This window comes from Saccostrea cucullata, unplaced genomic scaffold (assembly GCF_032062105.1).
Source record: "Saccostrea cucullata isolate Sc308-1 unplaced genomic scaffold, CSIRO_AGI_Scuc_v1 ctg1859, whole genome shotgun sequence".
In the NCBI taxonomy this organism is placed as follows: Eukaryota; Metazoa; Mollusca; class Bivalvia; order Ostreida; family Ostreidae; genus Saccostrea; species Saccostrea cuccullata.
This window is the reverse complement of record NW_026938953.1, coordinates 14,051-39,609: the sequence shown is the minus strand read 5'-3', so window position 1 is coordinate 39,609 and position 25,559 is coordinate 14,051. Positions and strand designations below refer to the sequence as shown.

At 33.9% G+C, this 25,559-nt stretch overlaps 1 protein-coding gene across 1 annotated transcript; it reads left to right on the top strand.

Annotated features, from left to right (window-relative positions):
• Window positions 1-661: 661 nt before the first annotated feature.
• LOC134251938 (multiple epidermal growth factor-like domains protein 10) lies at window positions 662-25,559 on the top strand. Its single transcript, XM_062734355.1, has 8 exons — window positions 662-680; window positions 2,144-2,353; window positions 12,577-12,828; window positions 13,169-13,246; window positions 13,362-13,658; window positions 20,263-20,586; window positions 20,755-20,869; window positions 25,331-25,559. Exons 1-8 carry the CDS (start codon window positions 662-664, stop codon window positions 25,557-25,559), a joined length of 1,524 nt encoding a protein of 507 aa, XP_062590339.1.

Genomic DNA, 25,559 nt, shown 5'->3' with positions numbered 1-25,559 from the left:
GAATGCCCTAAATTTACTCTTTCAAAATGATGAATTTAAAACACGTAATTTTTTTGCAAGTAGGTCAATCTTCAAGGTCACCGGTAAAAAAAATCATGCCATTGTCACCGGTAAATACTTGTTCAAATACATATGTTTAATATGAATGCCTTGTCTTTCTCATTGAATAGATATGACCTTGATGAACAATGTTAAGATTATTGAGACAGATGGACAGACTGACATACAAATGTACATTTTTCTAAATAAAATGGTTAAAATTGGCCAGTGGTTCTAGAGAAGAAGTGAAAAATGTAAAAACTTTCCAGACAAACAGATGGACGGCAGACGGAATGTGATAAGGAAACAAAAAAAGCTTAAATGAGTAGTTTGAAAGGGTTACCATGGTTGAAGTATTTGAAAAGCTTTTTGTCATGCATTTTTTAGAAGCTGAAAATGCATGACGTATCCATTGTTAAAAAATTAAGCATTTCAGAAAACAGTATGATTGAAAATAGTTAATCAAGGTGTTTTGATTAGCAAAATAAAGCTACTGAACTTTTATAGCTAATTCAACCACAGAACTTAGTCACACCTCTCGGGAATTTTTTCCTCATTTTGAGACACCACCACTTAAAAATAATGAAAACAAGATGTGTTTGTGAAACACCGATGCCCCCGTATGGTAGCCTATGGTGAAGGTTGGAGTTTCTAAAATGTATGTCAAACTCAAATGTCAATCAAAGGGTTAAAATTGTTGGTATCAAAAGAAAGTCTTGTTAAAAGGAATACACATGTGAAATAAGAAATCCCTAGTACTTCCTGTTCAAAAGTTAATGGCCAAGGTTACAATTTTTTTAAAGTGGGTCAAACTCTATTGTCAAGGTCAAACATATTTATACCTGTTGAAAGATCACAACGAATACACATGTTAAGCATGAAAGCCCTAGCATCTACTGATCAAAATTTAGGCCAAGTTTCAAGTTTGGTATTTTTCTTGTAAAAATGAGTAAAACTCCAATGTCAAGTTCAAGAGATCAAGAGGTCAAAATTGGTGGTACCTAAATAAAAGGTCTTGTCACAAGGAATTAACCTATGAAATGTGGAAGCCATGTGTATAGCCCATCCAACTTAAAACTTATGGGCAAGATTAAAGTTTCTGGGGACAAACAGACAGACGTAATATAAACACTAGAAACAAAATTTGTATATAGTCAAATGGAAAAAAAAATCTATTTTGGAATCACAAGATCGCTAGAATTTCCGGGACAGGGAGTGCCTAGAGAGATTAGATCCTCCGTTGGAATTTGCTTTGTTATTTGAATTAGACTGTATACTTAAGCAAACAAAAAGGATTTTGGACATCCTCCCCCTTAGAAAACATTGACCCCACGACCCCACTATAGATTGTTTTTATTTTGTTGATTTTTTTTCATTTTTTTTTTTTTTTGCTTCTCAGGAAATTCTGTGCTGGAATTTTTTTGACAGTGGTGTGAACCCCCCCCCCTCCTGATTTTTTTTACTTAACTTTTCCATCTAGCCTACATGAAAAAAACCTACGTGCCATGTGTTGTGGTGTCGGGGAGGGGGGTATTAGTAAATTTAAAAAGTTCCTAAAATGAGCAAAACATTTTAAGCATATAAAATACACCTAAGAGGCTCTAAGTCATATGTCACATGGTCACTGGTTCTGAGAATTTCATACTCAATTTGACGAATACATGTTCAGTGTAAATTAAAGAATTATTTTGACTTTTCCCTTGGAAAGCCCAATATATAGGAGTGTGTATTTAGAGGCAAACAGCTTAGTGCGGGTATTGCTGTCTAATGACAACATCTAGTTTATTATTGGAAAAAAAAATGAAATACAATCTCGTAGTTATATTAAGGTACTGAACAATGGATAAAGTGGTGAGAAAAATGAAACAAACGGTAAAAAATGTCTGAAAGACATAAGGATAGCCTTTTTATTAAACACGAAACATTAGGTCTAGAACTACATGTAGTATGCTAGGCAGTCACCTTTAGCTTAACTTAAGTATTTGGAGAACCCCTTCATATGCTCTGATTTATCATTTGCCTTTTCATGGAAAGTTAAGCTAAAATTAGCACGTTTATTAATCATGATATTAGAAAATCTTATTATGTTCCGTATCAAATACAGATAATTTAAGCAGAAGAAGTGCGACAAAAGTTTCCTTAAGCTCAGTATTTGAGTCATGGAATGCAGCGCTCGCAAATGATGGCATTACAACTCAAACAGACTATAAGCGATGTTCACACACTGCTCATGGACTCCCGAAAGCATGGCTTCAAGTGGATCTTAAAGATTACTTCAGCTTGAAGTCTGTCAAGATATACTACAGAGATGAATGTAAGTAAATATGACAAAAATATTAACCGAATTGTAATTCATTGTAAGCTCAAAATATAATCTTTTAGAGTTGAAAAAGTTGAGTTTTGTGTTTTACTGTAATCTCGCAAAAGTATTCGTAAAAAAAAAAATGGCGCCAAATAAAAACAGAATTTTTTTTTTCTCCGTAAAATCTATGTTCCGCCTATCGCAAATGGGTAATAGATAATTATTTATATAGGTCTCATGTGATACTTACCGTCATGAATTTAGTCATTTTACTGTCTTCTTTATATTTTGAGAAAAGCCAACATAAACAAAGAAGGGTCGAAAAGGGGGAAGATGACAATCGAGTAGAAACGGAAGAAGGTGATAGAAATCCATGCAATGAACAAAAATCGTGTGGCCTTGTGCAGAGGAATATTGTTGATACACACTGGAATAAAGTGATTTTAGTGACAATTGTTAGGTCATTATCGAAAAAGACACACGTATGAAAGTGTGGAAAAAATGAGCTAGGAATACCGAGTACCTGCATGATTGTGCTGTTGTATTTGCCAGCTATGAAAACGCAAAATTAACTCTAATCATATTATGATACTTTTGTAGTATTACACATCTCGGTATCGTAACAGTTTGTGTTCTTGATGGAAATATAAATACAGAAAAATATTTCTCTGTATTAGATCATGATCTGTGGCCAGTTTTTTACGGCACTTTGCAGATGGTAACTAAATATTTAAGGACGACAATGAGCCAATATAAAGAGCTCAAATTGTTAAAGAATTCCACAGAAATAATCAACTTTTATATCATGAACAGGCCGACTCAAAGCCCCGATCTCAATATTATTTAAAATTGTTGGTGGCTGTTAAAAATAGAACTTCGAAAACGAGCCGCGAATATATGTGCTGTCCGTAACTGGCACAAGATATTCGTGACATCTCAATTAATATATTCATTAATTACATTCAGAACTCTCACAAGTCAATCCCTATACAAATATTGAGAGTAATAACAATCAAAGAAAACATAACAAAATACTACGTTTTTATTTGTTTATTTTATTTTTATTATTTACTTTATATATTTTCTTTTTACATTTTCAGTTAGAACACGCATACATGCACTCACCTGGCGGCGGCCATTTTAATTTTTTTAAGAGTAATTTTGTTGATGACTATACAAGTTTCCTTATATTACATCGTCTATTTGCAAGGGAATATACTAAATACATCTTAAACACTAAAAATATATAAATAAAGGATATTTTCCTGAACATCGAAAGTGCTGCTGATTTCCCAAAATCGAGACCATTATTTAGGAAATCCATAAAATACTAGACTGAAACAACTGTTCTATATTTAAATATATTTTACTTGAAAAAGGCATTCATGGTAATTTAAGAACCAAGCTCTATGATAAACGTAGTGACTTTAACTTTTGAATTGTCAACTTCCCTTACTTATGCAGCAATATACCTTAATGTATACGGAGTTAAAATATTTCTGTTGATTCGATCCGCAATAGTATGCTCACCTATCAACAATTTCTAAAAAGAGGCTTTATTGACAAAAAAAATTGATGAAACATGAATGGTCGATACAATGACCTTGTCAGCATTTGCAATTTATCATTGAGTCAAATGCTACTGACGTTTTTCACACTAATTGTTAGTCCATTATTTAAACACTGAATTGCTCCAAGCTTGAAGAATCAGAACTCTTCTTTGCCCCATTCTTATTGTCAAATAATGACCTTGCGTAGAGAATAGTGATCCAAACTCCTCTTTGATAAATAACAGAAAATCTTTTCTACATTTAAACTTTACATTTTAATTAACAAAATATTATACAACAAAATAAACTGCTGTGGTGTGTGGTCGTCCGTGTCCCTCGAATGCCGGTAGTCTATGATTCCAAACGGTGTTTGGGTTACACAACTGTCTCTTGCCGCTAAGGAGGCTCAGACACCCCTCTCCAGTGCGAAGAGATTACACTCCCCCCTCTCCAGTACCGAGGAGGTTACACGTCCGTCTTGCGTTCAAGACAACGAGATGTGACTGGTACGGGCCGCCATCTCTACACTACTACACAGGAATGATCAATGAGACCTGTTAAATATCATATACAGGATAATGTAGACATACAATTTACGCTGTGAAACGTTACATTGCAATATGTACAATGCAGTAAATGCTATACTTCTCAACAGTTATTACGAAACGTAGAACCGACAAATAAAGATAAAACAAGCCACCGTACATTTACAACTCACGCAGTTTCAAACACAATGTAACTATAAATAACACAACTTAAAAGTATGAAATAGAATAGCTTAAAGTTGCATTTTTTTTTAGAATTTCCGTATCTGGGTGCTTTAAGATATTTACAACTTATAAAATAATAAAAACAAACGCAAATAAGGCTTACCTCAGAGAAGCAGGACCATACCATAAATTCTAAATAAGGGCTGAGTTGAAATACCCTCAATGGTGTGCCATGTGTATAATACAAATCAAATATATAAATCTGGAGAAGTTTTGAAAACGTCCTTCTACCTGGACTGCCGTGTCCAAACTGAAGCATGGGCTCACCAATATTTTAAAGGTCTGGTGATTTGAGGTATAAAACGGGGTTAAATGAACCCAGTGAAAAATGGAGGCTCCCCACAGGTGAATACAAATTACTTGCGTGTTCGATTAGGAGATTTTAATGTGACAATTACCTCCCATTTTTACAAAAGTACGCAGTACTTTAAAAAACACATAAAAATCTAAAAAATAGAAAACAAACCTGAATCTTTACAAATGGGAAACTATTTACAAAAATTTACAAACGACTAAGATAATCTGCACCTACATTCTCTTTTCCCTTAATACCTTGGATTCGAAATCGATACGGCTGGAGACTGAGTGCCCAGCGCATCAATCTAGGATTAGTGACCTTTGACTGATTGAGATACACAAGTGGACTATGATCAGTCTCTAAAACAAACTCTTGACCGTATAAATACTTTTGAAATTTCTGAATGGCCCAAACAATAGCCAAACATTCTTTCTCCACTGTTGCGTACGCACTTTCTCTCTCTTTCAACTTCCTACTCGCGTATGCTACTGGTAACTTTTGATCATCTTCACTCTACAATAACACAGCCCCTAAACCTCTATCAGATGCATCAGTCTGAAGTATTAAAGACTCCTTTATGTTTGGCAGTTTCAAAATAGGAGAATGAATTAAGGACAACTTCAAAGACTGAAATGCAATTTCATGACATTTTTCCCATACAAGTTTGGTTGGACACCCTTTCCTGGTCAAGTCAGTTAATGGCAATGCAATGCATGCAAAGTTTGGAACAAACTTACGATAAAATCCTATTAACCCAAGGAATGATCGCAGTTGCTTCTTAGTTCCTGGTCTTGGTGCATCTTGTATAGCCTTGACCTTGTCCAACATTGGTCTCAACTGTTCATTGCCAATCACATGACCTAGACAATTCAAACTGGGATAGGCAAATGAGCACTTACTTGGTTTAGCAGTTAGGCCTGCGCTACGTAGACTCTGAAAAAGTTCTTCAAGTACTTTGAGATGATGTTCAAATGTCTATGTAAAAATGATTATGTCATCAATAAAATTGTCGACATTTTCCATGTCACTCAAAACTTTCCGCATCAATCGTGAAAAAGTAGCTGGCGCTGTGACTAAGCCAATGGGCATAACACAAAATTGAAATAACCCTTTACTTGTTCTAAAAGCTGTCTTTGGTTTAGATGCTTTTGTCAGTTTTATTTGCCAGGACCCCTTTGATAAGTCAATTTTTGAGAAATATTTGTGTCCTGCAAATTTTGCAAACATTTCATCGGCATCTGGTATTGGTTCAGAGTCAAAAATTGTCTGTCTGTTTAGTAGCCTAAAGTCAATACAAAACCGATTGGTACCATCCTTCTTTGGAACAATAACTATTGGTGAACAAAAAGGAGATTCAGACGGTTCAATAATTTTTAAATTTAACATGTCACTCACCTCTTTGTTGACCGTTTCTTCCAAAGAAAAGGGAACTGAACGTGTTTTGACATGCATTGGCTTATCACTTACCATGCGGATGTCATGTTCTAAAATAGTAGTACTTCCTGGTTGGTCTTGTAGAACGTCATCGTAATTGGCTATGATACTCATCAACTTTTCCCTCTCCTCATTTGATAGCGAACCATTTATATCTACTGCTTTGCCTTGGTCAGCATCAAGTGTCGGATAGTCGTCTAACTGTCTCCCACACAATCCACAAATGTAGCATTTACTGTACCAAATACACTTTCATCAGTCACAACAAAAACATTGTTACCTTGTGCTCTTTCGACATATTTCTTAAGAAGATTTATATGAAAGGTCTTTACCTTGCCATTCATTTTTAGCTGGTAATCTACATGGGTTTACCTTCTTTACAATGTCAAAGGGGCCTTTCCATTGAAGAAGTAACTTGTTGTGGTCTGTAGGCATTAAAATAAGAGCTTTGTCACCTACCTTTAGAGTCCTACTTCTAGCTCTCTTTTCGTAGTACTTCTTGTACCTGGTAGCAGATTTTTCAAGGTTTTCTCTGGCAAGCTGGGCCATGGACTGTAATCTCTCTTTCAGATCTAAAACATACTGATAGGTTGTTTTCACGTTTGGATCTTCTATTTCCTTGGTACAAAGTTCTTTCAAAATAGCCATTGGACCCCGTACTAACCTTCCATAAACTAATTCAAAAGGAGAAAACCCCAAACTTTCCTGTGGTAATTCTCTATAAGCAAAGAGTACTGCATTTAAATACTTATCCCAGTCCTTGGGCTTCTCTGCACAAAGTCGTTTCAAGATTTGCTTTAAAGTTCCATTAAAGCGTTCGACTAACCCATTACAGGAGGGGTGATAAGGTGTGGTTGTCCACTGCTTCATAGAAATAAGTCGACTTACCTCCTTCATAAGAGAGGACGTGAATTGAGTACCCATGTCTGTTAACATTTCCCTTGGTATACCTACCCTGGAGAAAATTTCCATTAACGCTTCTGCAACTCTTTCTGTCTCTATACTTGGCTGAGCTACAGCTTCTGGATAACGGCTTGAATAATCTACTAGAGTAAGTATGTACCTGTTACCCTTTTCCGTGATTGGAGATAACAGACCTACTATGTCAACTGCAACTCGCTGGAATGGCACGTCAATTAATGGCATACGTTCTAAAGGCACTTTGCTCACCCTACCTTTCTGAAGAGTACGCTGGCATATATCACAGGACTGACAAAACCGTCGGATGTCACTCTTGAGTCCTGGCCAGAAAAACTCTGAGTTAACCCTGGTTATTGTCCGCTGAATACCTAGATGTCCTGCTAATAAAGAATCATGCGCTAACTTCATGACTAATGGGCGAAATTTCTCTGGAACTACTAGCTGAGAAAATACCTTATTGACGCTGTCATCGTTCGCTACAAATTCTTTATAAAGCAATCCATTCTTTTTATACCATTTAACCTTACCGTTTTTCTTCTGATGAACAGTATTGTGCTCTGCAAAACCCCTTATCTTGGAAAGTATTGAATCCTCCTCTTGATCAGTCTTGATGCAGTGTGGTTCTATTACGTCTGTAATTATGTCGGGTACCTTTAGAGGTGGATAAGGTTTCTCTCTGTTCCGCTTCTGCTGTCTAGTTTCTACTGCGTTGACTTGCCAATTCTCGTCTACTTTGTCTGGAAGTTTTGCATCTGTAATATTTCCTATTATCAAATCATACACTGGATTTTCAATACACCATACCTTGTGATAACCACTTAAATAGGGAGTATCAATGAATACTTGCGCCACAGGAACTGTAATTTTAGATCAGTCAGCTAAGACACACACCTGCTGCTTACCCTTTATAAGATCTTTCTCACTAACCTTGGATTTCCGGACAACAATTCCACTGCAACCAGTATCCCTCAAAACCGTCACAGGATTCCCGTTAATATAGCCCGAGGAAATAGGCATGGAAATGTAGTTTGCAGACTTCGTACAAGCAGAAGTAAGTGTAGACGGCGATATCTTCACCATCGAATCTACTATAGAATCTGAAGGTAATGTACTTACAAAACAGACTGGTTTGCCTTCTTTCTGTGCAGCGGATGATTTTCCTTCAGATCGTACTTCAGATACACTACCAACAAACGTTTTAGCTTTACATTCTGAAGCAATATGCCCTACTCTGTTACACTTAAAGCATCTTCTATCTGATCTAGGTACAAACTTACCAGTATTTGTTGTTTTACTATGTATATTGTCTTTGTTCTGAGAACTGTTGCATGTTTTCTTGATTGGTTCTAGTTTCTTCTGTAATAAACCCCTACCTTTATCTACTGTCTGGATTGAGCTCAAGTTTCTAGCATCTTTGTATTGGTCTGCAAGATCTGCCATTTTCTGAAGACTCTCTGGAATTCGTTCTTTCAGAAATAAACGTAGATCTTGACTACAAATATGTAAAAACTGGTCACGCAACATGAGATCGTACAAACCCTGAAATGTTTTTGGTGCTTTTGCCATTTCTATCCATCTATCAAAATAGCTACTTAGGCGAACTGCAAATTGAGCAAAAGTTTCTAACTGATCAGGTCTACAAGATCTAAACTTTTTCTTGAATCCGTCATCTGTCAGTTCAAATCGTCTAAGTAGAGCTTTTTTTCAAATTCCTATAGTCTAAGGCCTCACTTTTGGGCATTAACGAATAAACATCTAGAGCTTTACCCCGTAATAGTGCACTTAAATTAACAGCCCAATTCTCTTCACCCCATTTTTGTGCTTCTGCATACCTTTCGAAACGGAGAAGGAAACTGTCCATGCCATCGTGAAGTTCATTAAATACAGGAAGCTTTGGGGCTTTAGGTGTAACTCGACCTTGACTGTGATCAGATTGCACATCTTTGCCAGTATTTACTACCTGCGTTTCAAACTCTTTCTCAACTTTCATCTGCTCAATCTCATACCAATACCTCTCCTTCTCTAACTCTAATGACACTTTCTCTTTCTCTGCCTCACAATCTAGTCTTTTCTTTTCTAATTCTCTCTCCGCATTTCTCTCGTCTCTCTGAATAGCTTGTTGTTCTCTAATGAAAGTTGTTAACTGTTCATCTTTCAACCCTAAGGACTCTCCATATTCTTTTAGAATGTCCATTTTCTTATATTGATTTGAAAGTGAGTTAAATGACCAAAACCTCACATCACATTGGACACAATAGATAGTTAGTTTTGAACTTACTATACAATACCCATGGCAAACAATTTGGATGCTAATATGGTCCAACTTACTGAGACATTGCCGACTTTTGGAAACACTTCTCAGAGGTCTCAAACATCCAGAACCGGACAATTCTTCTACAAAACAGGTAAAATGATCACACAACAGAAACAAAATAACAAATGCAAAAACTAATCTTGTAGGTAACATAAATGTCAAATAATTTGTAATACTTCTATCGATAGAAATTGAAAACAAAATTTGATTTTTTTACAATGACTAGATACGAGTATGGATCGACTATCCCTCTCTTATCCCACTTCTGACACCATTTTGTCAAATAATGACCTTGCGTAGAGAATAGTGATCCAAACTCCTCTTTGATAAATAACAGAAAATCTTTTCTACATTTAAACTTTACATTTTAATTAACAAAATATTATACAACAAAATAAACTGCTTTGGTGTGTGGTCGTCCGTGTCCCTCGAATGCCGGTAGTCTATGATTCCAAACGGTGTTTGGGTTACACAACTGTCTCTTGCCGCTAAGGAGGCTCAGACACCCCTCTCCAGTGCGAAGAGATTACACTCCCCCCTCTCCAGTACCGAGGAGGTTACACGTCCGTCTTGCGTTCAAGACAACGAGATGTGACTGGTACGGGCCGCCATCTCTACACTACTACACAGGAATGATCAATGAGACCTGTTAAATATCATATACAGGATAATGTAGACATACAATTTACGCTGTGAAACGTTACATTGCAATATGTACAATGCAGTAAATGCTATACTTCTCAACAGTTATTACGAAACGTAGAACCGACAAATAAAGATAAAACAAGCCACCGTACATTTACAACTCACGCAGTTTCAAACACAATGTAACTATAAATAACACAACTTAAAAGTATGAAATAGAATAGCTTAAAGTTGCATTTTTTTTAGAATTTCCGTATCTGGGTGCTTTAAGATATTTACAACTTATAAAATAATAAAAACAAACGCAAATAAGGCTTACCTCAGAGAAGCAGGACCATACCATAAATTCTAAATAAGGGCTGAGTTGAAATACCCTCAATGGTGTGCCATGTGTATAATACAAATCAAATATATAAATCTGGAGAAGTTTTGAAAACGTCCTTCTACCTGGACTGCCGTGTCCAAACTGAAGCACGGGCTCACCAATATTTTAAAGGTCCGGTGATTTGAGGTATAAAACGGGGTTAAATGAACCCAGTGAAAAATGGAGGCTCCCCACAGGTGAAAACAAATTACTTGCGTGTTAGATTAGGAGATTTTAAATGTGACACTTATACATTTATTCATTGGCTCTCTTCCTAAGTGCTGATTAGTGAAAAACCCAAATAACAAATGCAGACCTGCCTACCCTTCCGCTTTTGGCGTAATTCTTCCGCTTCTTACCACAAATTTACGCTATTACGCCACTTATATTAATTTTACCTTTTTGATATTTTGGTTTAAAATCCACTTTGAACGTCTAAATTTAGAGACAAAGCATGGCCTGTTGAAATGAAATTAAAACTTCTAGTAAAAGTAATTGATAGATGACCAGTTCGTAAACGAACGCAATATATCTAGTAGTTATATGCAAACTGGTATGGCGAAGATTCAGAAGAAAACGAGAAGGCACTACTTACGTAAACTATTATATGATATTGCAATAAGTACAGCCATTTCTATGCTCAGTTTTGTTTATTTAAACATTGCTTGGAACAAGATAGAGAAATTTGTGTGTTAATAAAATAAAATAAAGTGTTATTATGTACGATTTGTGTAAACATGCAAACGCAAGCCTTCAATGAAGTGATTTGATACAAATTGACCAAATGCTTCATTACGGGTGTACGGTTTTTTCGAGTTTAATATAGGATACTGGTATTTTACAACACTTTTTTTGGCCAATAGACGATTCGAAAAAAAGTTTTTTTCCCAACTTTGTTTAGAAATGTACGATTTCGGTTGTTATGAAAGAAAATAAAGTGTTATAGTAAATACAACAAAATAGGAAACATGATTGATTACGCTTTTACCCCTGAAATTCCTTCAAAAATTTACTGAAATTATACCCTTGCAATGAAAAGGTAAGGCTGGTCTGCAAATGCATGACAATGGGTTACTAAGTATTACGCAAAGGAATAAAAAATTGCCGTCAAATAAAATCGTAGTACGTGAAGGCGTAGCCAATAAGATTGAATCGGTATAGCCTTTTATTTTGTAGTACAAGTTAAAGTTTACAGAATACGTGGACGAGTTTTTGTGTTTCTTTGTGTCTTTGACTCTATCCCCTGCCAATCAGCTTTAAAAAATCAGCCAATGAAACGAGATGTTGTTTTGCACCGATGAGAATGTTTGATTCAAATAAAGAGCGAAAAGAAGCACTTTGGTGCAATGCATCCTATTACTACCCACCACAATTACAATCACTGTTATATAAAGGGGACATGAGCTATTTTATACGTTAAATACGTAAACTGTACAATAGTATCAAGCTAACATAACATTTCCCCTTTACGCTCAATAACACAGTCCACTTCGTTATGTCAAACTTAAAAAAGACAAATTATCGACCAGTTCAAATTGTTTTCATCTAAAACCATGACCGGAAGTTTCAAAGATCTACTATTACATTCATTATTAGCGAATTTTGCAGGAGAAAACATCATAGAAATTGTAATTGTAATTCTGGTAACCATTGAAATAACAGAGATTACCAATATGGCAATTCAATGCACATCTTTTCCTTTGGTGGTTAGCTTTGACATAAGCGCTGAACTTTTTAATGTCATTGATTCCATAAACAGACAACACATGGCGGTAGAGCTTGAAAAGTTAGCTGGCTCTTTTTTTGTGTACTCGACTAAATGTAGTCATGTTTTTGAGATTGTGTTACGTCTTAGTGAATTTTTCATGGATATTTTGATTATGTTGCACATATTACAGTGCGATATATTAATTGGTCCTTTTATGTAATATAATTTTAGCAAATTGGCCTCCTTACCGGTTTCGTCAATTCTACTTAGATGTGTCTAACTCGTCAGCAGATGTAACTTCTACATCACAAAGAATACGCTGTTACAAGGACGAAACTGAAGAACCAGATGTGCCCCCAGCTTTCATAGACATTTCTTGTAGGCACACAGCGAGATACATCATTGTGGGGACTTCTTATGACGCTCCAGAAGATAATCCAATAAAAGGGTCTATATTAGAAATATGTGAAATAGAAGTCTATGGTAATTGTTACTCATTTGCATTGAGTATTATTTTTTGTCTCTCTGTTCTTCTGTATTTTGTCTCGCTAGCTATTTTTGTTTTTCTTTTTAGATACTTTCTAAAAAAGATTGATCTTTTTTTTATGAATTTTAATATCATAATTTCCTTTGGGGTAAGAAAACTCGTTTTAGCGTGATATTGCAGTCATTCAAGTGTGTGCAAGAGGGTGAATGAGGGTATGTGTGGGAGGGTGTGTAAGGGTGTATATGAGGCTATATTTGTGTGTAAGACGGTTTGTGTGTGGGCTCAACTTTTTTATGAAAGTTTTGTTGAATTTTAACCATTATATATTATCTGCAGGTTGCGGCATAGGAAAATTTGGAGAGCTTTGCAAAAATTGTCAATGTTCTACTTGCAGTATCATTAATGGTTCATGTCGTAAGTGAAATAAATGGAATTTATTTTTGTTTTGATAAATATGATTCTTAAAAGTACTTAACACTATAAATCATTTTTAAAGTTAAACCTTTGAACAAAATTTACTTTTTTAAAGCTGTTGCATGTAGTGATAATTGTCGAGATACAACATGTAATCAATTCTCTGGATATTGCACTTATGGATGCAAAGAACTTTATTATGGACCCAAATGTGAGCATCCATGTAGTTTGCAATGTAATCCAAAGAATTGTGATCGAATTTCTGGTGCGTGCTCTGCATGCAAAAATGGCTATTACAGTTCATATTGTAATCAAACCTGCAGTCCATATTGTAAATATAACATTTGCGATTTCCATACTGGAGAATGCCATCATGGATGTAAATCGAATTGGACAGGAGACTTTTGTAACAGTAAGTGCTTACAGATCTTATGCCATTGATAAACTAGTAATATATTTTTAAGTTCGTTTTGCTTATAACAGTAGTATTGATATAATGTAATTAAATTTAACAGTGGTTCTATGAGAAAACCAGGCAGAATTGTAAAAAATCAATTTTTAAGGTATTTTTAAATGTCATTATTTCATTAAATATTGATAAGGTACACATCACTGATAATTAATAATGAGGTGAGAAAATTGATAGCTTGTTCTATTTATAGTAACAGGGCCGTCATTAAAACCAGGAAAACAAAGCATAAGAAAGGGCAAATAAAGGGGGAATTTCATTCAATTTCAATGCAGCATTAGACTCAAAAGCAATCATTTAAACATAAACTACTTATTTAATATAAAAATTCAAGATTATAATTTATGTTTGATAATAAAAGATTTCTTGTCAAACATGCAATGTTGCCATAGCAACCCGTCAAAAATGTCTCTTTTTACAGAAATATCGTTTCGGATGTAAAGGTACCATAAAAATCTTCATTTTAAACAGGGTTAAGACGCTTATTATTTTTAAATTCAAAATTAATTAAAAAGTTAAGTATGTTTGAATTCTCTATGCAATAGGAATTGTTTGGGTTTTGAGAAAATCTGTCGTTTTTTGAGTAGTTAATCAGTGTTAAATTATCAGAGAAATTTGGGTGAAAATTAACATAAACACAATAAACAAAAGACAAATGTTGCTTATTAACTGATTGTTATTTTTCATTAATGTTGATCTATAAATAAAAATAATTGTTCAAAATTAAATCAAACAATTAACAGGTTTAATTAATTAAAAATGCCTTTCATGAGACATAAACATGAAGTTTCAGCATAGTTATCTCCCTTTACGGTACTCTCTAGGGAATGAGACACATAAGGTACATGCATGAATATGGCAGCTTCCAGGCATGGTGAAATATTTGACTTTTCAAGGTCATGCACTTCTGTTGCATGTGGAGGACTTACAGAAAGTATATATTCATGTCGACAAAAAAAATATTGTCACACCTGGTGCATTGTCAAGCTGTCCCTAAACAACATCAAGTGACAATACCCGAGGGCGTTCTCTTGCTTTACCAAAGTTACAAAAGAGTATGTAAATTTCAAAATATGTCAAACGAGTCACAGAAATAGTCTTTGTACTTATTGGTACAAGACTCTAGGCGATGTTCACACCCGTTGCACCCACCAGACCAGAAGGAGAAACCAGACAGAGGAGTTAATTGCCCCGTTTCCAAAGAGATATGGCTACAAGAGAGGATACTTGTACCTGTTGGTAAGTGATATATATTGAACACTACAATAACATTATCTTATACATGTACATGGATACAATTTTGATTGGTCCTCAGATGATTTTTAAGAATTTCTGGTGTAATTTATGAGAGAATATTGATTCGATGTAGATTTACATATAATTTACATTCCGTATATATTTTGCTAAATAAAGTGGAGAGCTATGACATTCAAATTGACAAAGCTGCATACAAATAAAATTGATAGGAGAGTCTAAAGGATATTAATATGATTTTTATTATGAATCATATCACATCTAGGTGTAGTACACCATCGACTCGAGTAAGTTACTAGACTACAATGTGTACATTAAAAAATAAATATAATTCATAAGTGTCTTCAAAGCTCATGTGTACATATTGGATCTCAAAGAATCCTATGCACATGCACAATGATTTTCTTTTTAAGGTAGGGGTTATATTTTTTATTCAAAGAAAAATAAGTAACCTCAGGTGCCTGTGATCCCATTCAATTATGGATATCTGTTGAAATGCAAGAAAAATCTAACAGCTCTCATTAAATTGCAGGTTTATGAAGGAATCGTTCTGAAAGGCACAGAAAAAGTTACTCCACTAAAGTGGACATTGAGGATGATCATTGATGATAGGTTCAAGGTTGGTACATTGTATACATGTGATATTGCATAACCCACAAACAACACCTATTATATGAATGTCCAGGACACTAATAAAAACTCAAAGCCCATTCCCCCCTCCATCCAATCTGAGTATTTTTTTTTTATTAATAAGGAAATGCATGTTGTCTGCAATATTTTAAAAGATTAAGGCTTATCATTTCTCCGAGATTAACATCTTTTAGTTTAAGATTGAAAATTTATAAAGCAATGAATAAATGATCTTTCTATATTTTTACTGCACAAGTACAACAGAAAGCACTAATAAATTTTGAAGTTGGTCTTCAATGTGCTAAATTACACAACAACAAAACTACAGATGTACCTACCAAAAAAAAATCAGAGTACATAAACAGTTTTGTAAATGATTACTTCATTTATATCAAGGAATCTGTGGAAAGTTTTTAAAAGGGGCTTCATGTAATCATATAGGCAGTTAAATTACAACCCAATTAACACATCCCATATACTCTCTTTGTCCAAATACAAAAAAAAAAGAGAAATAAAACAGCCAATCAAACTCTATTTTAAACTATACATATGAATTAGTTCCTCTTGTAAAAGTGAGGTTGAAATCCTGTAGATTTTTATAAGTTGATCTGTGTTTTACTGTATCACTCTGAAGCCAGAATAGTGAGAATACTATTCCTAGTGATCAAATTATTTAGAAATAAAATCCCACTCGTGTATAAAAAGAGAAAATAAATTAAAATATAAATACAATATATAAAATGATAAATGTTCATTAAAGTATAAGAAGCTAGAGAAAGGGCTATAATTTTGAAAATAGATGACTTTTGTCTGCATTACTGACTATCACATTGTCATGTAAATGATGTAAATCATATTTTTTGTTATTTCAGCTGAATTTTTTAAGCTTAGTACTGAGGATATTGAAGAGAAAATAGAATGTGACAATGAACAGTGTCCAGCTGTTTCTCAACACACCTCTGGGGTGGAAGGTACATATCTAGTTTATTTTTACAAATTTGGTTTACTATAAGGTAAACTGTTGCTATCCGTATTCATCCATTGCTCTGCACCATATGTTGGTCATGTACTTTTGAATATTTTAAGCTTAATTTCTCTATGTAATGACTAAATTAAAATTCAAACTAATAAAATATCTGTTGGTAAATTAATTAGGATGGAAAGAGAAGTTAATGACAATTTGTCTTTTCATATCATGATATATTTTCATCCTTTTGTAGAAGCACAAATTTTAGTAGGGGTAAAACTTCATTGATTTGTCACCTAAAAAAAGTTTCCAGGCATTAAATTTTGTTTTTTTCCAAAGTAAAACTCAGTAGTACTGGTACCTATAACAACAAAATAAATGAAAATGAATATCCATTGAATATTTCTGCATTTACAGTTTATTGAACATTCTTTGACAAGAAATATGAAGTTCCTATGAAAAATAAAAACCTTTATTTCACCAAAACCCATAATGAGATTGAGAGCATATATTTTTATTAGAGTGGGGGTATTACTACTGAGCATTGACACACAGACTTCTTTTTTATGCACCCAGATCGGTAGATCTGAGGTGTATATTGTTTTTGTCCTGTCTGTTTGTCTGTTTATCTGTCTGTCTGTTGTTAACTTTAACCTTCACCATAACTTTTGAACCATGGGAGATAGAGACTTCATATTTGGCATGCTTACTTAATTAAGTTCTTTCAAATGACACCAAGGTCAATGACCTTGTGACCTTGACTGTGACATCTGCAAAAACATTTTTTTTAATTTTCTTGTTTCTGTGTTAAATGGTTAAAGGAATAAGTCAATGAAATTTGACAGCTATAGCTAACCTGGCTTTTTTGAAAATCAAGGTTTAAGTAGTTTATTGATTAAAAATTTTCTCTTCCCTTAAACAACTAAAGGGGGGTAACTTTTGGAATTTCCTGTCCAAAAACCACTCTAACGATTTTGTCCAAAATGTGCATACACACAGTAGATATAGTCATGTACTAAATATACAAAATAGCGAAAATTAAACGACAGGAATATTTTGGGGTAGGTGTGTTGTACATCGTTAAGAACCACAGTGTGTTAGGAAAGATGAAACTTATAGGGAAGCATCCTGGCCAGTGGGGTAGTGTAGATTCATATCTGTTCAAATCATGACCCCCAGGGCTGGGGCGAGGCCACGATCGATAATCAGTTTATACTTGTATGGGAAAAAATACTGAACTGATTTCTGCTTTTTTCCTAGCCACAGTGCCTAGGTGAACCATATGGCCCATGTGCCTCTTATGTTTTATATTCCATGGAAGTCAAAAATTGTCTTTGAAGTGTGATTATAGTCAGAATTATGTCGTCTTCAACATTTACAATATTTCTTATCAAAACTTATCTTTTTCAGAGCAATCCAGTCAGAATACAGAGTTTTGTCTGAGTCAGTCATCCTAAGGAACTGTGTGTGACTACTGGAGACGACCCACATACTATCGAGAAAAGCTAAACAGGAGTATGAAACTGTCTGATGGTAAATTCACGCCCTTACGCTTCACCCTGAATACATCATTAGATGAGGTACAGCAGTCTATAAAAGACTATGTGACACAGAAAGCCAATGAAGTTATTCAGTGTGCCTTTGAATGCATTGCACCTTGCAAGAAAATGCTTTAATGCACTTGTTATATAAAAAATATTACATGCTGGAGGAAAAAAGATAGAAACTGATGCATTTACAGAAGCCTTAAAAAGCATACGATCAGGATCATCAGGCTGATGGGCATCAGAGTCAAGTACAGATACTATCATTTTTTGAGAACAACTTTTCAAAAACTGAACTTTGTAAAATGTCGCATGGTTTAACAAAGTACAAAATAGATTGTGCTAGAAAATATGCATCAACTAATATTGTCCTGGCTACTTTTTTCATCCTTTGTTAAAACAGAACAGTGGAGCTACAGTCTCCTCAGAGACTACTGGTCTATCCACATGTACAGAAGTATTTTTACCAAAATGTTCAGTCATTGTACATACCATTTTTGAAGTGAAAATATTGATTTTTTAAATAGTAGCCTAATATAGTTTATAAAAGTATGAAACAAAGGGAAATAACTCTGTCGCAAAAAATCACAATTTTTTTTGAAAAATTCCTCAATTTCAAAATCGCACAGTGTCACCAATAATCAAAACCCGAATAATTGCCTGTAGGAAATTATTATTAAGTTCACAATCTTTATCTTAAAACAAAATAATTTAAAATCTAAGCGTCCAAACCCAGTTAAAAATATTTCCAATATCGACCCTTTTCCCACATTTTCAGTCTCTTTTATATCAAGAGTTATTCCCCCTGTGTTTAAATATAGCATTGATTTTTAAGACAAAAAAAATTGTGCAAAATGAAATAAATAATATATATTTTCTTTTGTTCTTACTTTTGATCACTCAATATTTTAATGAAAAAGAAGAGAATGGTGAATGAAAATAGCAATTTTTACAAAATTGTAAATACAAAATGATGATAAAGTTGGTGGCTTATGGAGTACCCCCTTGGTGGGCCCCAATATTGAAAATTTTCAGAAATTTTTTTTCTTGTGATTATATGCTATATTGTTGGAGTCTTTTTGGAAATTTTCATTAATGTGAGTGACACTTTATGTATGGTCCCCTGCCTGGTTTTCTCATAGACCCACAGTTAAATCGATGACATATTCACGATGTCAACGATTAAATCATGAACTGAGAAAATGATTCGACGACTGGTTTTTGATTTCACAATGCTCTGTTTTTAACGAAGAACCGAGCTACGTCATATGACATCATATCTAGTGAATAAGTTACCTCTGTTAGGTCTATTATTACGTCTTAATTAATTTCAATTTTAATTTTAATTTAATCGATTTTCTGGTGCTTGCACTGGATGTATAAATGGCTTCTAAGGTCCATTTTGTAATCAGACGTGCAGTCCACTTTGTAAAATTAATACTTGCGATTTCCATACTGGAGATTGTTATAATAAATGTAAATCAAACTGGACAGGAGACTTTTGTAACAGTAAGTTTGTGTAGGTTTCAGATAAATCGTACTGTAATAAGATGTTCACTTTCAAATTGTTGTATGAAAACATTGAAGCGATATTTTTAAAAACTGCAGATATAGTAATGATATTTGTGAAACCCCTTTTTAATGTCAGTTTATTTCTTGCCACAACAGGCACGTAGTATCAGGGGGGGGGGGGGGGGGGGCAGGGGGGGCCTGCCCCCCACTTTTTCTCCCGACATTACCTTTACTATAGAAAATGTATACTGAAAGGAAGGTTGCCCCCCCCCCCCACATTTCAGCACAGTGTAGTGTTATAAAGAAAATGTACCCCAAAAAGTTTGAATTGAAAGATAGTTGGTCATGAGAAAAGTTAGCCACCCCCCCCCCCCCCCCCCGAAATAGGATTTTCGAATTGGGGCAACTTTTAATATTTCGTTTATTTTTTTTTATTTTTTTTTTGCTTGTCAACTTTTTCAGGTAAGTAAAAAAAAATTTTCTCAGGTTGGCCCCCCCACTTTCAAAAACGATGCTACGTGCCTGCACAATGTCTGTTTATAATTGTTTTTCGATATTTTCTTTTTATATTAAATAAGTGTAATATTAACCAACCTAAGTATTATACATGAAAAACATACATGAATATTGATAACCACAGAATGCAATGATTCACACTTTGGCCGTAATTGTTCTGAGAAGTGCAGTATCAACTGCAAAGGACAGTTGTGCAATAATGTCACAAGAGCATGCACCAATGGGTGTGAAACGGGATTCTTCAAGGAGACTTGCAATGAACATTGTAACCCCGGTTGTTATAATGGATGCAACAGAGTAACAGGGTATTGTGATAATGGCTGCGTTGACGGAAAGTTTGGCACACATTGTCACGAAAATTGTGGATCAGGATGTCTTTCCAAGAGGTGTGCACGGATTAATGGAAACTGTAGTTGCGCAAATGGATGGAAAGGGGATACATGCACAGGTAAGAAATAGTTCTCAATGACTGCAATCAAATGTTTGTAAATAAATATATTATATAAATATTTCACTTGTCAGAATAAATTATTAAAAAAAAATTCATCTCTCTCATTTGTATACTTAATGTCAGATCTAGTAACAAAACATTGAATGCCTATTATGTATATTTCAGATCTAAAGAGCAGTGGCGCATTGGATCCTACTTCAGTCGGTCTTGGAGCAGGTGTTGGATCTTCTGTTGTTATTCTTGTTTTTGGTATTGTCTTCGCTATTGTAATATATAACAGGTAATGCTTGAATTTATTTGAAGGGGATAAAAAAATCGTATAAGTAAAGAGTTATCTCTTTAAATGTCAGAGTTTTTTTTTACGGCAATTTAAATAACATACTACATGTAAGTTGTTTTTTTCCTGGTTACTTGTCGTGTAAGTACATGTGTAAATAGCTTTACAAGTTAATTGAAATGGTTGTCATTTAAATAAGAATTTTTTTTAAATTGTGTCCGAATTAGCAAAAGTCGCATTTAGAATTTTTTTTACAAGATATATTGAATTGAATATGTAGCTAATAGTCACTGAGTAGTAGTTACTGAATATGACAGTTGGGTAAAGTTATTAGCTACTAGTAAAATAGTAACTGTAGCTTCCACTATTTGGCTTCTACTAACTGGCTAGTAGTAATTTGCTATATAAGAAGAGTGGATAAAGTTAGCTACTAGTAAAAAAGTAACTGTATCTACTACTATTTGGTTTCTAGTAACTGGCTAATAGTGATTTGCGATATAGGACGAGTGGGTAAAGTTAGCTACTACATGTAGTAACTGGCATAAGATGTGAATAAAGCTATTTGTAACTTGCTTCGGCATGTGAGTAAAACACTACCAGTACATCTGTAACTGACTTCTAAGATTGGTCGAAAGTACATGTAGTAGCCAGTAGATGTAACAAGTAGCTTACTTTGCCTATTTGTCGTAGTTACTTGCAAGTAGCTAATTGCTAAAAACTACTCTAATTCACTTCTTCTAATCATGTAGATATAGCGCTTAAGGACGCGATTGCACGGCGTCACGTTATCACGTCATTTGGTGAATAAAAAAGAATGTTTGCTGTAACTATTTCCGGAATAAGGAGCGTCATATGTTTGTGCTCATGACAAAAGGGCTTTATTTTTCTAAAGTAGAGAAAGTATAAGATATTAAAGATTGTTACAATGCACTGGGACTGGGACTGGGACTCTGAACATTGAAACCTATTTCATTAAAAATAAATTTGATTTATATTTTGAGGTTTATATCTTCATTTTAAAATTAGAATTTTATTTAAGATTGTTGTTTATCATAGGATCTACATCTATGTATAGATAATTCCCAATAAGAGATTCAGACGGCGTGATTTACTAGATACATGTATAAATATTGATGAACGAAGGCGATTTTGATAAACGTGTTACGACGAAGACCACTTATAAATGCCTCGAAGACATATCTTTTAAAAATATCGCAGAGGATTTTGTTTTCTCCTATAAGATCTTTAGCATTTTCAGCAGTGACATCGACCGTGTAAACATTCAATCATCGTCGCACATATATTGTAAACGATTGTTGTAAAATGTTTTATGCGTTGTATCGAAACACAACACACTTCTTCTGAAAGAATACCAGGGAAGATATATGTATATAAATAAATAAAAGAAACATGTGAACGCATCATGCTTATGGGAATACATTTGAAAAATGATTTTTTTTTTAATCACATGGACATGAACAGAGATGTCTCACTCCAGCATATATCATAAAGCGACGGAAAGTTATTTCAATCAATGATTATTTTTGAATCAAAATAAATCTATAGTTTTGACGTCAATTGTGTCATTATGACGTCACAATGGAGATAGCGCTCATGCATTTGCAGGAGAAAATAAAGTGTAGACATCTAATTACTTCAAAAGAATCGGAAGGAAAAGTTAAATCTATTTGTAAATGAATGTGAATATTTAGAATTATTATAATTTGGCCAATAAGATTATTTATGGATGAATATATTTATTTTAAAAAAAATATAATGCAGTTACAAGTTTTATAAAATAACCTCTTTTCTTTCAGTGTGTTCAAATGTCTGACACCCCCCCCCCCCCCCGATTCCAGGTCACTAAGAAGAAACATCGCTGAGTGTTCAAAGCATGAAGAATAAGGCCTTTGAGGACTGTGCACTGGTTTATATTATATTATTTATATATTCTGATATAGTAACAAAATGAATGTTTAGGAGATGAAAAACTGAGTTTGAAAAAAAAAAGAAGTTATTTTCGTGACCACTGTCGGTGATAAGTAAATCATTTTGCTTCACATATAAAATGAGCATCAGCTGCCAGATTTTCAGAGAAAAAGTATTTGTTTATCTATACATATGGCCTTTATTGTCTTTAAACAGATTATGCATATTTAAGGTCAAACAACAAACCATCATGTTAAAATCTGTTAATTCTTTTAATATTCTAGGAGGGGGGGGGGGTACGAAAATGCGTGTAGCTTCAAAATTAATCTGATAACCTTACTTCATATTTTAACCATAAGTCACTTGTAATGACTAGTACAGCACATATTAGTTTCGGGTAAATTCATTGGATAATTTTTTGTCTAGACGTTAATAACTGCTATTCAGGTGAAAATATTACTGCAAATTTACAATTAATTCTTCCCCAAAAAACAATGGCATTACTACATTTATCAATAGTTTCCGAAACAATTTTTATTTTCAATAAATATAAAGCATATTATTAAATATCTGCAGGACAATATTAAATTTGCTTTATTTTTGTTGCGTGTTTGGCATTATAAAACATTCACCTCATAAATATCAAAAGATTAAAAAATGGTGGTTACCATGGCAACCATAACTTCCTTATAAGCCTGATGACCATGCTTGATACTTTGATATAATGGTATTATTGACATTAGGAACATTATATGTAGAAATGAGAAAAATTCATTGGGCAGAACCTTTTCAGGGACCCGTGCAATCCTTTCCTTAACTAAAAGCTAACTTTACATATCTGCCTCAGCACACTACATGTATGTCAGATTTTATACGAATCAGTTTCACATTATATTCCGTAAATTGTACACCATTACATTCCCTTCACAGTAACGTTTCTTACTTTAAAATCATTTTTAGTGATTTTGTTTTTAAATCGAATTGTTATTTATCTCCCCTTCTTTCCAGGAGAAAAAGACTTGCTTACAAAAAGCAAAAAATACATTCAAAGGAAAACGGTAAAGTCAAAATTATATCCTTTTTATGTTCATTTATTCACAAAACCATAAATTAAATGTTTTATTCATAGGGACAATGCACTGCATATAATATTAATAGTATGTTTGTTTGTTGTTTAATACCTCTTTCGAGAATTTTTTCACTCGTTGTGAGGATGTATGGTCACATGAGTTTAATTACGTCATAATCTCTTATAAAATATGTACAAAACAGATTGAAACTACAGTATTTATAAAAAAGAAAGACTGTTTGTTTGATTTCAACATCTTTTATAAAATATTTAAAAACATTCACACTTTCTTGCAAATATTATCAGATTACGGAATAGGTTGATTCACTCTTCTATTTCCCTACACTGCGCGTCCAGCGAGTCGTTGACGTCATAGTTGATCTCTTAGTACTGTAAGATTATACACAGTAAAACACGGGTCGTATAATATCATAAAAACGGGTGATAATCAGTACATGGTGGGGTATTTTGTGAATTACAGAACACAAAAAATATTTTTCCATGGTTATTGACGGATATATTTTGTAGTTGTGTCTTATTTCGCTTATTTCGCAAATGTGTGACGTCATAGTTTGGTTTTTCCGTACTCGAAAAATGTAAATATGACACTTTTCTCATGCTTATGTCTTGTTTAATTGTACCCTGTACAATATTGAGCTCAGCTTTACCAATCGATATTTGTACAGTTTATCAATAACACGACGAACTTGCATTTCGACGTAAATTTTCAAATATTGAATGATGGGATTTTTTGCAAATATTTTTTTTTTGTTGTTTAAGTTGTCTAAGAAAAGTACATAACTTTCCGTCTCCAGATGCGGTGTGACAGAAAAATCTTGTTTTTTTTCGAATTTTTAACCATATTCATACTCTGAAATATTTTAAATGACACATCTTCGCTGACACATTTTTTATCTATGCTAAAAAAAATCAATTATCGACCGAGTAATGAGCCCAGAAACACGGAGAATCATAACTTCACTTAGACACTGCAGGGCTTCGTATTTGTCACTCAATACTCAATATCACAAAAGTAAGTCTAGAAACCTATTGATATATCTGTTTTAAGGTATGTGGGACATACTTAATAAGAGACATACAAAATATGAAAAAAAAATGAACGACAGGTATTTTTTCAGTTACGGAATGAAGCTAATTTCAACTTATGTTGTACGATATAACATATTTTGGGGCAGCTTACGTTTTTTTTAATCCGCCTCGCTTTCGCGTTTTATAAAGCGTAAACTGCCTCACATCAAGTTATATCGTATTCCTTAACAACATATGATCTCAACGAAATTCCTTCTATCCGTTAGTTACAGCCATATGCCTGTCAATCAGTTACTTCTGCAATCGCTTCATTCTCTTGAATTCATGTATATCTTTTAACATTATTGTTTTCATAATTCTACGTATTATTTTTGGATTGTTCTTTTGTAGATAACAAAAAAAACTGTTGTATTTAGAAGAGAGGATAACCAGAAGAACCTGCCACCAAATATATTGAGCGAAAAGAACACTTCAAAGAACACTGTAGATGTTTATGTAAATGAAATAAATAGGGGTTTTGAGAGTAAGACATACGATGGAATTTCTGAAGTTGATGATAAGTGTGGTGCAATGCAGAAAAATGAATACCTGTCGATCTCTGAAGCTATCCAAGATATGTCAATCTATGATCAACTACATCTTTGA

Coding starts and splice junctions, on each gene's coding strand:
- LOC134251938 (XM_062734355.1), top strand. Junction 12,829..13,168: donor ATGTGAAATAGAAGTCTATG/GTAATTGTTACT, acceptor TATTATCTGCAG/GTTGCGGCATAGGAAAATTT. Junction 13,247..13,361: donor TATCATTAATGGTTCATGTC/GTAAGTGAAATA, acceptor ACTTTTTTAAAG/CTGTTGCATGTAGTGATAAT.